The sequence below is a fragment of the Gorilla gorilla genome, chromosome 3 (genome assembly GCF_029281585.2).
Source record: "Gorilla gorilla gorilla isolate KB3781 chromosome 3, NHGRI_mGorGor1-v2.1_pri, whole genome shotgun sequence".
Taxonomy (NCBI): Eukaryota; Metazoa; Chordata; class Mammalia; order Primates; family Hominidae; genus Gorilla; species Gorilla gorilla.
Genome location: NC_073227.2, coordinates 47026592 through 47044342, shown reverse-complemented (window position 1 = coordinate 47044342; position 17751 = coordinate 47026592). Strand labels below are relative to the sequence as shown.

General features: G+C 37.1%; 1 protein-coding gene across 4 annotated transcripts in view; it reads left to right on the top strand.

The window, feature by feature from the left end:
• The window catches only part of TMEM156 (transmembrane protein 156), a 77888-nt gene that overhangs the window by 17372 nt on the left and 42765 nt on the right, over positions 1-17751 (top strand). For 3 of the 4 annotated variants that reach the window (XM_055384801.2, XM_004038554.5, XM_019025113.4), the window contains exon 2: positions 14360-14629. In XM_055384801.2, coding sequence (XP_055240776.1) covers positions 14360-14629 — 270 coding nt within the window. The remainder of the gene's footprint in view (positions 1-14359; positions 14630-17751) is intronic. The other variant, XM_055384802.2, reaches the window with a different exon arrangement.

Here is a 17751-nt window from a genome sequence, read left to right as displayed (position 1 = left end):
GACTACAGGCATGTGCCACCACGCCCGGCTGATTTTTGTATTTTTTCGTAGAGACGAGGTCTCACTTTGTTACCCAGAATGGTCGCGAACTCCTGAGTTCAGGAGACCCACCCACAGTAGCCTCCCAGAGTGCTAGTATTGCAGGCGTAAACCACCATGTCCAGCCTCATACTACTCTTTTCCAACACTTCCAAGCATTGTTTCCTTCACTTCTTTCTTTTTTTCTTCCCCCCCCCCTTTTTTTTTTTTTTTTTTTTTGAGACACAGTCTCAATCTGTTGCCCAGGCTGGAGTGCAGTGGCGTGATCTCGGCTCACTGCAACGTCTGCCTCCCTGGTTCAAGCAATTCTTCCTGACTCAGCCTCCCGAGTAGCTGGAATTACAGGCACCTGCCCCACGGCAGGCTAATTTTTGTATTTTTAGCAGAGATGGGGTTTCACCATGTCAGCCAGGCTGGTCTCAAACTCCTGACCTCAAGTGATCTGCCCGCCTCAGCCTCCCAAGTGCTGGGATTGCAGGCGTGAGCCACCATGCCCGGTCTATTTTTGTATTTTTACTAGAGACCAGGTTTTGCCATGTTGGCCAGGCTGGTCTCGAACTCCTGACCTCAGGTGATCCACCTGCCTCGACCTCCCAAAGTGCTGGGATTACAGGTGTGAGCCACCGCACCCGGCCTTCTCCACCTATTTCTAATCAATGTTTTCTCCTAATTGCATTGGCAGATTTTCCTGGCAAATATTTGTAGGGAAAATTTCTTGCTTTTTCATAACTTTGACATAAATATTTATAGTGTTTATCACTAAAATACATTTACATCAGTATCCTTAGTGCTATAATATATTGATAATTTGGTCTGAGACAGATAGACTTTATAATGTAAGAATATTTCTCTTTTACAAAGAGAATATAGTAATTTGCAAATAAATGTGATATTTATTAAGTGATTTTGAAGCATCTAGATGTAGTTCATATTCTTTTAGACCCACTGATGTAATGTATTTCATTAATATATTTTTAAGTACTATATCATTTTTAAATTTTAGATTTAGAGGGTACATGTGCAGGTTTGTTACATGGATATATTGTGTGATGCTGAGGTTTGGGCTTCTAATGATCCCATTGCCCAAGTGGTGAACATATTACCCAATAGGTAGTTTTTAAGCCCTTGCTTCCTTCCCTCCCTTCCCACTTTGGGAATACCCAGTGTCTGTTGAGCCCATCTTTGTGTCTGTGTGTACCCAACGTTTAGCTACCACTTATAAATGAGAACATGTGGTATTTGTTTTTCTGTTTCTGCATTAATTTGCTTGGGATAATGGCCTTCAGCTGCAACCATGTTGCTGCAAAGGACATGATTTCAATCTTTTTTATGGCCGAATGGTATTCCATGGTGTATACGTACCATATTTTCTTTTATTATTATTATTATTATTATTATTATTTTTGAGATGGAGTCTCGCTCTGTTGTCCAGGCTGGAGTGCAGTTGTGTGATGTCGGCTCACTGCAACCTCTGCCTCCTGGGTTTAAGCAATTCTCTGCCTCAGCCTCCCAGGTAGCTGAGATTACAGGTGCATGCCACCATGCCTGGCTAATTTTTGTATTTTTAGTAGAGATGGGGTTTCACCATCTTGGCCAGACTGGTCTTGAACTCCTGACCTCATGATCTGCCTGCCTTGGCTTCCCAAAGTGCTGGGATTACAGGCACGAGCCACCACTCATGGATTGATTCCATGTCTTTGCTACTGTGAATAGTGCTGTGATAAACGTATGAGTGCAGGTGTCTTTTTGGTAGAACGATTTATCTTCTTTTAGGTATATTCCCAGTAATAAGATTACTGGGTCAAATGATAATTCTATTTTCAGTTCTTTCAGAAATCTCCAAACTGCTTTCCACAGGGCCTGAACTAATTTGTATTTCCACTAACAGCATATAAACTTCCTTTTCTTTGCAACCTTGTGAATGTCTGTGATTTTTTGATTTTTTAAATAATAGTCATTCTGACTAGTGTGAAATGGTATCACATTGTGGTTTTGATTTATATCTCTGTAATAATTAGTGATGTTGAGCATTTTTTAATATATTTGTTGGCTGCTTGGATGTCTTATTTTGAGAAGTGTCTGTTCATGTACTTTGCCCACTTTTTAATGGGGTTGGTTTTTTTCTTGTTGGTTTGTTTCAGTTCCTTATAGATTTTGTATATTAGCCCTTAGTAAGATCCATAGTTTACAAATATTTTCTTCCATTTTGTAGGTTGTTTGTTTACTCTGTTGATAGTTTATTTTGCAGTGAAGAAATCCTTTAGTTTAATAATGTTCCAATTGTCAATTTTTGTTTGTGTTGCATTTGCTTTTGAGGACTTATTCATAATTTCTTTGCCTAAGTTCATGTCTAGAAAAGTATTTCCTAGGTTTTCTTTTAGGATTTTTATAGTTTGAGGTCTTACATTTAGATCTTTAATCTACCTTTAGTTAATTTTTGTATATAGTGAAAGGGGTCCAGTTTCATTCTTTGCCTATAGTTAGCCAGTTTTCTCTGCAGCATTTATTGAATAGAGTATCCTTTCCCCAGTGTTTTTGTCAGCTTCATCAAAGATCAGTTGGTTGTAGGTGTGCAGCTTTATTTCAGGGGTCTCTATTCTGTCGCATTAGTCTATGTGTCTGTTAATGCTTTTGTACCATTACCACGCTGTTTTTGTTACTCTAGCCTTGTAGTATAGTTTGAAGTTGGAAGATATGATGCCTCTGGCTTTGTTCTTTTTGCTTAGGATTGCTTTGGCTATTTGGGCTATTTTGTATGTGTGGTGGGTGGGTGGTTCATATGAATTTTAGAATAGTTTTCTCTAATTCTGAAAAGTGACATTGGTAATTTGGTAAGAATAGTGTTGAATCTGTAGATTGCTTTGGGCAGTATGGATGCTTTAATGATATTGATTATTCTGATCCATGAGCATGAAAAGCTTTTTTATTTGTTTGTGTTATCTATGATTTCTTTCAGCAGTGTTTTGTAGTTCTCCTTGCAGAGATCTTTCATTTCCTTGGTTAGGTGTATTCCTAGGTGTTTTATTTCATGTTTTTTTGTGGTTATTTTAAATGGGATTGCATTCTTCATTTGATTCTCAGCTTGAATGTTATTGGTGTATAGAAATGCTACTGATTTTTGTACATTGATTTTGTATCCTGAGACTTTGCTCAAGTCATTAGATCTAGGAGTCTTTTAACGGAATTTTTAGGGTTTTCTAGGTATATAATCATATCATCAATGAAGAGAGATAACTTGACTTCTCTTTTCCTATTTGGTTTCGTTTTATTTCTCTCTTGCTTGATTGCCCTGGCTAGGACTTCCAGTACTTTGTTGAATAAGAGTGGTGAGAGTTGACATCTTTGTCTTGTTCTCATTCTTAGGAAGAGCACTTCCAACTTTTGCCTGGTCAGTACAATGTTGGCTGTAAGCTTGCCATAGATGGCTCTTATTATTTTGAGGTGTGTTTCTTCAATGTCTAGTTTGTTGAGGGCTTTTATCATGAAAAAATGTTGGATTTTATTGAATGCTTTTTCTGCGTCTATTGAGATGATCATACGGTTTTTGTTTTTATTTCTGTTTATGTGGTGAATCACATGTATTGAGTTGCATATGTTGAAATATCCTTGCATCCCAGGAATAAAGCCCACTTGATTGTGGTGAATTAATTTTTTGATATGCTGTTGGATTTGGTTTGCTAATATTTTGCTGAGAATTTTTGCATCTATGTTCATCAAGGAAATTAGCCTATAGTTTTCTTTTTTTGTTGTGTCTTTGCTAGATCTTGGTGTCAGGATGATACTGGTTTCATAGAATAAATTAGGGAAGAATCCTTTCTCCTCAATTTTTTGGAATAATTTCAGTAGGATTGGTAGCAGCTCTTTCTTTTATGTCTGGTAGAAATTGGCTGTGAATTAATTTGGTCCAGGGCTGTTCTGGGCTGGTAGGTTTTTTATTACTGATTCAATTTCCTTATTCATTATTGGTCTGTTTGAAATTTCTGTTCCTTCCTGGTTCAGTCTTGGGAGGTTGTGTGTTTCCAGAAATTTATCCATTTTCCTCTAGATTTTCTGGTTTGTATGCAGAGATAGTAGTCTCTGAGGGTCTTTTGTATTTCTGTGTGATCAGTTGTAATGTTACCTTTGTCATTTCTGATCATGGTTATTTAGATCTTCTCTTTTTCTTTTTTAATCTAGGTAGCAGTTTATTAATCTTGTTTATCCTTTGAAAAAACAACTTTTGTTTCATTGAACCTCTGTATGGTTTTTTGGGGCCTCAATTTCATTTCATCTACACTGATTTTAGTTATTTCTTTGTTTCTGATAGCTTTGGGTTTAGTTTGTTCTTATGTTTTAGTTCCTCTAGGTGTATGCTTAGGTTGTTAATTTAAGATTTATCTTCTTGATATAGGAATTGGCACTATAAACTTTTCTTTTAACACTGCTTTTCTTGTAACCTAGATGTTGTAGTAGATTCTCTATTTTCATTTGTTTCAAAGAATTTTTTGATTTCATTCAGGAGCAAGTTGTTGAGTTTCCATGTATTTGTCTGGTTTTAAGAGTGCCTCTTGGTATTCAACTTATTTTTTAAGGCTAGTATACCTTGTTACTCATACTCAACAAAAATGAGACAAAAAGAAAAATTTACAAGCCAATCTCAGTTATAAATATAGACATAGAACTTTGAAACAAAACATTAAGAATACACAAGCAGCAATGTAGAAGAATGATCAAATTAGATTTATTACTGGAGTGCAAGATTAAGTTAGCATTAGAAAAATCTAATAATGTAATTCACTACATTAACAGATCAAAGAAGAAATACTATATAATCATCTTAATAATTGTTGAAAGAGCATTCAATTATATTCAATAGCCCTTGTAATTAAAAATTCCCAGCAAACTAGGACTAAAAGAGAATTTGCTTAAATTGATAAAGGGCATCTAAAATAATTATAAGAAATATTATCAATGATGACACATTGTAAGCATTCTTAAAATCAGGAGCAAGCAAGAATGCCCACTCTCATAATTTCTATTTGACATGGTACTGGACGTCCTTGACATTGCAGTAAGACAAGTATAAGAAATAAAAAGTATGAAGATTGGAAAGTAAGAAATAAAGTTATAATTATTTGCAGTCAATATGCATATTTGCATAGAAAGCCCAAAAGCTATAAAAATTAAAGTTAATAAAAAAGTTTAATAAAATGGCAGAAAATAAGATTGATATTTAAAGGTCAATTGTATTTCCATATACTACCAACAGACAGAAAACATATTTCCTAAAAGATGCTATTGACAATAGCAACAAAAAGCAAGGCACCTGGGAGGAAATCTAACTAATTATTAATCTAATAATACATAGGATCATAATGGAGAAAATTTAGAAAACATATTGAAAGATATCAAAGAAACCAAAGAACTCTACATAAATAGACAGAAAGGGCTGGGTGCAGTGGCTCATGCCTGTAATCTCAGCACTTTGGGAGGCCGAGGCAGGCAGATCACAAGGTCAGGAGATTGAGACCATCCTGGCCAACATGGTGAAACCCCGTCTCTACCAAAAAATACCAAAAAAATGAGCTGGGTGTGGTGGCATGCGCCTGTAGTCCCAGCTATTTGGGAGGCGGAGGCAGGAGAATCGTTTGAACTCGGGAGGCAGAGGTTGCAGTTATGCAGTTAGCCAAGATCACTGCACTCCAGCCTGGTGACAGAGCAAGACTCTGTTTCGAAACATAAAAATAAAAAAATAAAAAATAGATAAATAAATACATAAATAAATAAATAAAAAGAAAGGAAGAAATGAATGATAGGAGGGATTCAGTTTCATATCTTTCTTCTCCAACTGATTTCTAGAATCAAGTCAAAAGTACCACTGGGTACTTCACCACTTAAGCTGATTTTAAAATTTATTGAAATGAGCGAAGGATTGCTAAGATACTTCTGAAGAAAAATAACAAGGCGACGGGACTTTTTCCTCTCAGATATAAGAGCTTTTATACAGGAAAAGTAGTTTGCCAGCATGATATCTTTGCAAAGATGGAAAAATGGACTAAAGGAACAAAATTGAGAACCAGAAACATGCTTATATGTACCTGCAAACTTTATATGACAGAGGTGTCATTACAGATAAGAAAAGATAGACTACTCAATAAATGCTAGTGTAATTGGTTATACATAAAGAAAAAACAAATTTAGTTCCACACATCATACTGTATACAATTCCATGTTTTTGTTTGTTTGTTTGTTTTTTTGTTTTTAGACAGGGTCTTGCTCTGTCACCCAGTCTAGAGTGCAGTGGTATGATCATGGCTTACCACAGCCTCAACCTCCCGGGCTCAAGCAACCCTCCTACTTCAGCCTCTGTAGTAGCTGGGACCACAGACATGCGCTACCACGCCTGGCTTATTATTATTATTATTATTATTATTATTATTATTATTATTTTGTATTTTTTGTAGAGATGGGGTTTTGCCATGTTGGCCAGGCTGGTTTCAAGCTCCTGGACTCAAGTGACCCACCCACCTTGGCCTCCCAAAGGGCTGGGATTACAGGCATGAGCCACTGTGCCCAGGCATTCCATATATTAAGAAATGAAATGTGAAAGGCGAAACTTTAAAAACAACTTTTAGAAGAAAATATAGGTAAAGATCTTTTTAACCTTAAGGAAGAAGGACTTCAGACACAAAGCTCAAATTAGAAAGAAAGTGGTTGATAAATTCACTACATTAAGAGCTCCCTTTAACTGAAAGATAAAAAAAAAATAGATAAGGTACTGTGAGAAGATATCCTGATAAAAAATTTAGAGAATTCATTGAAATTTTAAGCAGAAAACGTAAATAACTTCTAAACATTAATTAAATAAAAGACAACCTAACAAAAAATCAAAACTTAGAAAAAATCGAGAAAATTAGGAAAATATACATTAAAACCATGATGAGATTCTATTTAACACTCACCAAATTGGCAAAATCTGAAAAGCACTGGTCAGAATATGTGTCAAAAAGAAAGAACTGCCAGGCAGTGGTTCGTGCCTGTAATCCCAGCACTTTTGGAGGTCAAGGTGGGCAGATAACTTGGGGTCACGAGTTTGAGACCAGCCTGGCCAATATTGTGAAACTTCATCTCTATTAAAAATAAAAAAATTAGCCAGGCATGGCGGCAGATGCCTGTAATCCCAGCTACTCAGGAGGCTGAGGCAGGAGAATCGCTTGAACCCGGGAGGCGGAGGTTGCAGTGAGCCGAGATCGTACCACTGCACTCCAGCCTGGCAACAGAGTGAGAGTCTGACTCAAAAAAGAAAAAGAATTTTTATACACTGCGGGTGGGAATATAAATTGATACAAACCATTTTTGTATAATGATATGGCATTTCTAGTAAAACTGAAGAAACACTAAATACCCAGTAATTAAACCCTTAGTGTACACTAAAGACATGTTCATCAATTTTCAGAGTAGCATTATTTTAACATCAACTTCACAGACATATAATTTACGTACAGCAAAATGCTCCTATTTTAAATGTATAGTTTGATGAGTTTTGACAAATGTACACACCAGTGTACCTACCACCACAATTAGGATATAACACTTTCTATCACTCCTGAAAGTTTCTTCTTGCTTGTATTAGTCTGTTTTCACACTGCTATAAAGATACTATCCGAGACTGAGTAATTTATAAAGGAAAGAAGTTTAATTGACTCCCAGTTCTGCATGGCTGGGGAGGCCTCAGGAAACTTACAGTCATGGTGGAAGGTGAAGGGGAAGAAGGCAGCTCTTCACAAGGCAGCAGGAGACAGAAGGGAGAGCAAAGAGGGAAGAGGCTCTTATAAAACCATCAGATCTTGTGAGAACTCACTCACTATCCCAAGAATAGCCTGGGGGAAACTACCCCATGATCCAGTCATCTCCCACCAGGTCCCTCCCTCAACATCTGGGGATTATAATTCAAGATGAGATTTAGGTAGGGACACAAAGCCGAATCGTACATTACAAAGCTCCATTACAGAAGAGCCCTTCTCCTACTGCCAATGCAGTTTTCCATTTTCTTGAATGTCATATAAGTGGAATCATACAATATATAGTCACTTGATTTTGTCCTCTTTATAATGCCTTTGAGATTCATCCACGCTGTTGCTTGTAGTTTGTTCCTTTTTGTGGCTGAGTGGTATCCCATTACATGAATATAGCAAGAGTTGTTTATATATTCACTAGTTTTTAGACATTTGAATTGTTTCCAGTTCTTGGCTATTATAAGTAAGAAAGCTGCTATAAAAATTCACGTACAGGTCTTTGTGTGGACATATGTTTTTATTTCTCTTGTGTAAATTTCTAGGAGTGGAATTTTTGGGTCATATGGTAAGTATATGTTTAACTCATAAGAAAATCTGTTTTCCAGAATGATTATACTATTTTACATTCCTACCAGAAATGTATGAGAGTTTCAGTTCACAGCAACATTATTCATAATAGCAAAAAATGGAACAACACAAATGTTCACTGTCAGAAGAATGAATAAATAAATTATAGTATATTCATTCATAAAAATACCATATATAATTAACTACAGCTCTATGTATCAACATGACTAAAACATGTTAAGCAAAGTAAAAGCAAATCACAGAATACATACGGTATATTCCATATATATGTATATATTTCTAAACTATGCTATAGTGTAGGGGTGAGAAGAGATAGGGGTGCTTCAGATGCATTGGTAATATTCTGTTTCTTAATCTGGGTGATAGGTACATGGGTCTTAGTTATTATTATTTAACTGGCACAATACATTTGATATATGTGTGTATAATATATTTTTATAATAAAAGTTTAAAAAGAAAGGTAGTTGATGTTTCTTTAATTTTACTGTTGCTTTTCTTTAAAAAGAAAAAATAATTGACTTGAGCATTTGTCCTATAGTGCCATGTATTTTCCCAATTCTGTTTAGTATTCTATGTACTTCCTCTGAGAGGTTGCAGTCTTAGTACTGGAGTAATTCTGGAATGCATTTCCATCTCTGAGAGTGAACATTTAGATGTTGACTCTCAGCAGTATTAATGGCAGCAGTTAAATTCATAAATCCTTGCTTATGGAGATGAGAATATAGTCCACCTGATAGCAAAAATGATTGAGTAGAATTTATTTATTTCTTAAAATTATACTGGGGAAGGATGTGTCTTCTATTTATTTCTTTTCCAATTGAATTATTAAAAGCTGAGGTTTAAAAATCGTCACGAAAGTACCCCATAGCTGAATATAAAGGATCTGTCATCAATTCTAGAAAGCTCAGTTGGTCACTTATTGAATAAGAAGACTGCAATATTGACAGTAAACATTTCTCTATCTCTCTTTTAGGTCATATCATAGCAATATAAATTGAAGAAGTTGAAAGTTTCATAAAATGAAAAGTGCCAGTGAGGAAAATGGAAAGATGGCAAGGAATCAGTTTTTCATGTATTTTAGTGATATTAAAAAAGATATAGATTATGGAGTTCCATCAGATGGTGCATCTCCATATCCTTCCTGGGGCATTATTAGTGAAGGCAATTTTTTTTATTATAGTTACAATCTGATTACAACTTTGATTATAAATATATTAAGATCCCAGCACTTTGGGAGGCCGAGGTGGGTGGATCACCTGAGGTCAGGAGTTCAAGACCAGCCTGACAAACATAAAGAAACCCCGTCTCCACTAAAAATACAAAATCAGCCGGGTGTGGTGGTGCATGCCTGTAATCCTAGCTATTCAGGAGGGTGAGGCAGGAAAATCACTTGAACCCAGGAGGAAGAGGTTCCAGTGAGCCGAGATCACGCCATTGCACTCCAGCCTAGGCAACAAAAGCAAAACTCCATCTTAAAATAAAATAAAATAAATAAATATATTAAGACATAATGAAATTGTGTATTTGAGTAAATTTTGTATAGCTGGAAATTAAATGTGAATTATTACAGAAGAAATTTCAAATATAGAAGGCTAGTAAATGAGCTCTTAATTTATTAAATAAAAACAAAAATCACCAGTAATTAAACACTTATGGAATTACTATCAAAATACAAATTATATACATTTTAAAAATGCTTTAATATCAATCATGAGCTTGATTTTTTTCAAGTTTGAAGCAAGATATATGAGTAGGGGTAATTATTTTATTTTTTTTAAATTTTTTTATTATACTTTAAGTTTTAGGGTACATGTGCACAATGTGCAGGTTAGTTACATATGTATACATGTGCCATGCTGGTGCTCTGCACCCACTAACTCATCATCTAGCATTAGGTATATCTCCCAATGCTATCCCTCCCCCGTCCCCACCCCCCACAACAGGCCCCAGAGTGTGATGTTCCCCTTCCTGTGTCCATGTGTTCTCATTGTTCAATTCCCACCTATGAGTGAGAATATGCGGTGTTTGGTTTTTTGTTCTTGCGATAGTTTACTGAGAATGATGATTTCCAATTTCATCCATGTCCCTACAAAGGACATGAACTCATCATTTTTTATGGCTGCATAGTATTCCATGGCGTATATGTGCCACATTTTCTTAATCCAGTCTATCATTGTTGGACATTTGGGTTGGTTCCAAGTCTTTGCTATTGTGAATAATGCCGCAATAAACATACGTGTGCATGTGTCTTTATAGCAGCATGATTTATAGTCCTTTGGGTATATACCCAGTAATGGGATGGCTGGGTCAAATGGTATTTCTAGTTCTAGATCCCTGAGGAATCGCCACACTGACTTCCACAATGGTTGAACTAGTTTACAGTCCCACCAACAGTGTAAAAGTGTTCCTATTTCTCCACATCCTCTCCAGCACCTGTCGTTTCCTGACTTTTTAATGATTGCCTTTCTAACTGGTGTGAGATGGTATCTCATTGTGGTTTTGATTTGCATTTCTCTGATGGCCAGTGATGGTGAGCATTTTTTCATGTGTTTTTTGGCTGCATAAATGTCTTCTTTTGAGAAGTGTCTGTTCATATCCTTCGCCCACTTTTTGATGGGGTTGTTTGTTTTTTTCTTGTAAATTTGTTTGAGTTCATTGTAGATTCTGGATATTAGCCCTTTGTCAGATGAGTAGGTTGCAAAAATTTTCTCCCATTTTGTAGGTTGCCTGTTCACTCTGATGGTAGTTTCTTTTGCTGTGCAGAAGCTCTTTAGTTTAATTAGATCCCATTTGTCAATTTTGGCTTTTGTTGCCATTGCTTTTGGTGTTTCAGACATGAAGTCCTTGCCCATGCCTATGTCCTGAATGGTAAAGCCTAGGTTTTCTTCTAGGGTTTTTATGGTTTTAGGTCTAACGTTTAAGTCTTTAATCCATCTTGAATTGATTTTTGTATAAGGTGTAAGGAAGGGATCCAGTTTCAGCTTTCTACATATGGCTAGCTAGTTTTCCCAGCACCATTTATTAAATAGGGAATCCTTTCCCCATTGCTTGTTTTTCTCAGGTTTGTCAAAGATGAGATAGTTGTAGATATGCGGCATTATTTCTGAGGGCTCTGTTCTGTTCCACTGATCTATATCTCTGTTTTGGTACCAGTACCATGCTGTTTTGGTTACTGTAGCCTCATAGTATAGTTTGAAGTCAGGTAGTGTGATGCCTCCAGCTTTGTTCTTTTGGCTTAGGATTGACTTGAGAGTAGGGGTAATTATCAAAAAAAAAGAGAAGTAATTCTTTCATTGTGCTCCATATTATTTAGAAATCTTAAAAATATATTTTGCCCCAAACGATTATATGAGAAATGGTGAAGATGCTACATAAAGGTGGAATTAACCATGTCAGTTGTTTTCTTTCTTTCTTTCTTTCTTTTTTTTTTTTTTTTTTTTAGATGGAGTCTCATTCTGTCACCCAGGCTGGAGTGCAGTGGCATGATCGCAGTTCACTGCAAGATCTGCCTCCTGGGTTCACGCCATTCTCCTGCCTCAGCCTCCCGAGTAGCTGGGACTACAGGTGCCCGCCACCATGCCCAGCTAATTTTTTCTTTTTTTTTTTTGTATTTTTAGTAGAGATGGGGTTTCACTGTGTTAGCCAGGATGGTCTCCATCTCCTGACCTCGTGATCCGCCTGCCTCAGCCTCCTGAAGTGGTCAGTTGTTTTCTTATGCTAACAAAAGACTATCAGACTGGGAATTTCTGAAAGATAGGTTGCCTATTCCTTAGTTGATCATTACTGCTAAATAGGAATTCCCAATTTTTACACAGTAAGCTTTGATTATTTTTATGAATTAAATCATAGATAATTTTGTCCTAAAGGAAAGATGAATTTAAAATTTTTACTGTGGAATGTAGGTTTGCAGTTAATTTAATTAAATTAATTAATTTATTTGAGATGGAGTCTCACTCTGTTGCCCAGTCGGGAGTGCAGTAGTGCGATCTTGACTCACTGCAACCTCCACCTCCCAGGTTCAAGCAATTCTCCTGCCTCGGCCTCCTGAGTAGCTGGGACTATGGGTGCCCACCACCATGCCTGGCTAAGTTTTGTATTTTTAGTAGAGATGAGGTTTCACTATGTTGGCCAGGCTGGTCTCGAACTCCTGACCTCAAGTGATCCAACTGCCTCGGCCTCCCAAAGTGCTGGGATTACAGGCATGAGCCACTGCGCCTGGCCTGGATTTGCATTTTAAATGACATATATTTGTACAAATTTCAAAAGTGTTTTCATATGTACTATACAATTTGATGTTACTATAACCCCATGAGATTAGCAGGCTTATCTCTATTTTGCTAGTAAGAAAATTAGACTCGTGGAGATTAGGTAACTTGTCTAAGTATCTTGACTAATGACAGATATAGCACTGGAATCTTTTTTCTCCTTTTGAGACATGGTCTCCCTTTGTTGCCCAAGCTGAAGTGCAGTGGTGTGATCATGGCTCACTGCAGCTTCAACCTCCCAGGCTTAAGTGATCCTTCTACCTCAGCCTCCTGAGTAGTAAGGACTACAGGAGTGCACCACCCCACCTGACTAATTTTTGTATTTTTTGTAGAGATGGGGTGGCCATGTTGTCCAGGCTGATCTCAAACTCCTGAGCTCAAGCAATCTGCCCACCTCTGCCTCCAAAAGGACTGGGATTACAGGTGTGAGCCACCACACCCAGCCTAGAGTGTTTGTCTTTTGTTTCTGAACTCAGTATTATTTCTATTATACCATAATTTCCATATCTGATGTTTGTCTTCAGACAAAAGTAAAAATTAGGCTGTCATCTTGTTAAATTTCATCTTTAGAAGTTGTGGTAGGCTGAATAATGGCCGTCTAAAGATATCTGGTGCTAATTCTGGAAACCTGTCAATGTTACCTTATAAGGAAAAAGGGTCTTTACAAATGTGACTAAGTTGAAGGTCTTGAGATGTGAAGATTATTCTGGATTAGCCTTTTCGGCCCTAAATCCCACACAAATGTCTTTATACAAGAGAGGCAGACGGCGATTTCACACGACAGAAGAGTAGAAACAGAGACACAGAGGAGAAAGCAATATGACTATGGAGACAGAGATTAGAGTGATGTGGCCACAAGCCAAGGAATGCCAGCAGCCACCAGAGGGCCAAGGAACAGATTCTTCCCTAGAACCTCCAGAGGTAGTACAATCACGTAGACCTCTCAACTTCTGACTACTGAAACGATGTTGGAAACTGGCCTCCAAAACTGTGAGAGAATGAATTTTTCTTGTTTTAAATTACCAAGGTTGTGGAAATTTGTTACAGCAGCCCCAGGAAACTGATACAGAGATACTGTTCAAAGTTTTCATACCCTGTTCAACTCCATGCAATTGACTTGAGTCTTTATTTTGGAACAGATGGATTCAGAAGAATCTAAGGTTTGTCCATAAAAAATTCCCCAGAATAGAGAATGGTTAAAATGCTGAGATTCCAAGCGCTTCTTTATAAAGACACCTGTTCTCTGAAAGTTAATAGGGAATGTTCACAGGTTTAAAACAGAAATGTTGCTGGGCACCGTGGCTCCGTCTCTACAAATAATTTTTTAAAAATTGGCTGGGCATGGTGGCATGCCCCTGCAGTCACAGCTACTCTGGAGGCTGAGTTGGGAGAATTGCCTGAGCCTGGGAGGCCAAGGCTGCAGTGAGCTATGATTACACCACTGCACTCTAGCCTGGGCGACAGAGCAAGATCCAGTCTCAAATAAATAAATAAATAAATAAAAATAATGAAATAGAAATATTTAAATGGAATAGTTATTGTTAATTCAAGTTTAAAAAACAGTCTTGTCTCTGATAAGCTGAAATGTACTGAATCCACCTAAGAAAAACTGGGAGCATACTGTGTATTTATTTGAATGCCAAAAACTCAAAACTTTACAGTAAAAAAAGTGTTTTTCTTTTTTCTTTACAGAAAGAACATTGGAGCTATCATGTCTGGAAGTGTGTTTGCAATCTAATTTTACCTATTCACTCTCCTCCTTAAATTTTTCTTTTGTGACTTTTCTGCAACCAGTAAGGGAAACTCAGATTATCATGAGAATCTTTCTAAATCCCTCCAATTTTCGTAACTTCACCAGGACTTGCCAAGACATCACAGGTGAATTTAAAATGTGCTCCTCGTGTTTGGTTTGTGAGTCTAAAGGAAACATGGATTTTATTTCTCAGGAACAAACATCAAAAGGTAAACACAAAGTGAAGGTGAGAATAAAATGGTATCAGGTATAAATTAATTTATTCTGTTAAAAACATATTAATAATATATTCTTTTTTTTTTTTTTTTGAGATGGAGTCTTGCTCTGTCACCCAGGCTAGAGTGCAGTGGTGAAATCTCAGCTCACTGCAACCTCCACCTCCCAGGTTCAAGGAATTCTCCTGCCTCAGCCTCCCGAGTAGCTGGGACCACAGGCGCCTGCCACCACAACCGGCTAATTTTTTGTTTTTAGTAGAGACAGGGTTTCACCATCTTGGCCAGGCTGGTCTCGAACTCCTGACCTTGTGATCCACTCACCTCGGCCTCCCAAAGTGCTGGGATTACAGGTGTATTAGCCACAGCGCCCGGCCAATATATTCCATTTTTAGATCCAGTGGCATTGGAACATTCAGTGATGTGGCTCTTGATGAGTGACTTGCTGGGCTTTGGGATGTTACTTGGTTTTGGTTTACTTTGACTTATTGAAAACAAAGAATTCTTAAAATACATCAAAATGCCACTGTAATTCACATACACATGATGGGTAGAGGATTATTTGGCATATACTCTCTTCAAAAGTAGTAAATCTTTAAAAAACAATTTTAAGTGAATCTGTAGTTTCTTATAGTAAAATCAAACTTTGATTCTCTAAGGAATCATTGAGCCCTTGCATTTATACCTACTCCTGCTTAACATTTAGTCATTGTATGTGAAGTCTTTTTACTTCTCTGACTCTCCAGTAAGCTTCTTGAGGGCAGGGCCTTTGTCTTTGCTTACTACTAAATTTCAAGCTTTGTGCACAATGCCTGACATAATACCTAGTAGACACTCAGTAAATTTTTGTGGAATGAACAGCTGAATAGATAAAGAATAACTGCTTATTATCTGCAGTGCCTAACTGAACCTTGCAGTTATCATGAGACCAATCTATATTATTTAATTAAATCAAATAAAAATGGATCATTGAGAAATTAAATAATTCCTTTACAATCATAAAATATGCTGATGGCCTCAAGCCCAAACTCAAATTTATTACTTAAATTTATTCAGTGAGAGAGGTTGCCTCCTTATCACTAGATACTGGAATTTATTTTTTTGACATTCTTTGAGAATGGGAACATAATTTCTTGGCATTTACTTTATTTTTCTGTTGTTTTCATGTACTTATTGGGCATTTATGTATCTCTTCTTTTAAAAAATATTTTATCATTATAGATTCAGGGGGTACATGTGCAAGTTTGTTACATGAATATATTTTGTATAATTGTGAGGCTTGGGCTTCTAATGCGCCCATCACCCAAATAGTGAACATTGTACCCAATAGGTAATGTTTCAACCCTCACCCCTCTGCCCCTTGGCATTGACTTTGGATGAAGTTCTTACTCAAGTAGTGCCGTAACTCCTCCAGGTTCTGGGCTGAATCCAACAGAAAGCAAATTGTGAAAATGCCTCTATGATGACAGAGAACTAGGAAGTGTTTTAAGGGTTGGTAGCTCACAGATCTTACTTCTCTGCCTCCTTGAAAGGTGAAAACAGCACACTGACACATTGTCCCAGTTGCTGTGGCTCTGTAATAAAGTACCCCCAAAACTCAATGGTTTTAAACAGCAATAATTTTATTAAATAAATTTTCTTTTTTTGTGTGGGTCCTAGCTATGTCTATTACATTTTCTTTATCCACTCATCTATCAATGGACATTGATCTATCTGTCTATCTATCTATCCATCTCTCTAGATACCTATCTATCTAGTTTACTTTTTCTTTATCTACTCATCTATCAATGGACATTGATGTTGTTTCTATTCTTGGCTGTTGTGAATGATGCTGCAATGAACATGAGAATGCAGATTGTGTCTTCGGAATGCTGATTTCAGTTCTTTTGGCTACATACCAAGAGGTAGAATTGCTGGATCATATGGTGGTTCTGTTTTTAATTTTTTGAGGAACCGCCAGACAGTTTTCCGTAGTAGCTGGACCATTTTACAATCCCACCAACACTGTGCAAGAGCTTAAATTTCTTCACATTTTTGCCAACGCTTATGTTTTTTTTTTCTTTTCTTTTCTTTTTGAGATGGAGTTTCACTCTGCTGTCAAAGCTGAAATGCAGTGGCACAATCTCAGCTCACTGCAACCTCTGCCTAGTTTCAAGCGATTCTCCTGCCTCAGCCTCCTGAGTAGCTGGGATTACAGACGCCTGCTACCATGCCCAGCTAATTTTTTTTTTTTTTTTTTTTTGTATTTTTAGTAGAGACGGGGTTTCACAATCTGTTGGCCAGGCTGGTCTCAAACTCCTGACCTCATGTGATCCACCCACCTCGGCCTCCGGAAGTATTGGGATTACAGGTGTGAGCCACTGCACCTGTTCTTTTTTTTTTTTTTCTTAGTAATGGTCATCCTGACAGGTGCGAGGTGTTTCTGATTGTAGTTTTGACTTTCATTTTCCTAATGATTAGTAATATTGAGCACTTTTTCACATATATCAATAGGCCATATATCTTTTTTGGAGAAATGTCTATGAAAGTCCTCTGCCCATTTAAAAATATTTGATATATATATTTTTTGCGATTGAGTTATAAGAGTTCCTGATGTGTTTTGGATATTAACCTTTTATCAGATAAACGGTTTGAAAATATTTTCTCTCATTCTGTAGGTTTCCTTTTCACTCTGTTGATTGTTTCCTTTATGTGGTCTTTCTACCTGGGCTAGTCTGGGTGTCTTCACTTCATGGTGGCCTTAAGGTTTTGGACTTATACATAGTGGTTCACGGCTCCAGTATGAGTGTTCTGAAAAGCAAGACAGGAATTTCTTTGCCTTTTCTGACTTAGTCATGCAATGTCACTTCCTCTGTATTTGATTGGTTATAAGCAAATCACGAACTTTCCCAGATTCAAGGGAAAAGAAATTATTTATTTATGTATTTATTTTTTTGAGATGGAGTCTTTCTCTCTCACCAGGCTGGAGTGCAGTGGCGTGATCTTGGCTCACTACAACCTCTGCCTCCCAGATTCAAGTGATTTTCCTGCTTCAGCCTCCGGAGTAGCTGGGATTACAGGCGTGGGCCACCACGCCCAGTTAATTTTTTGTATTTTAGTAGAGACGGGGTTACACCACG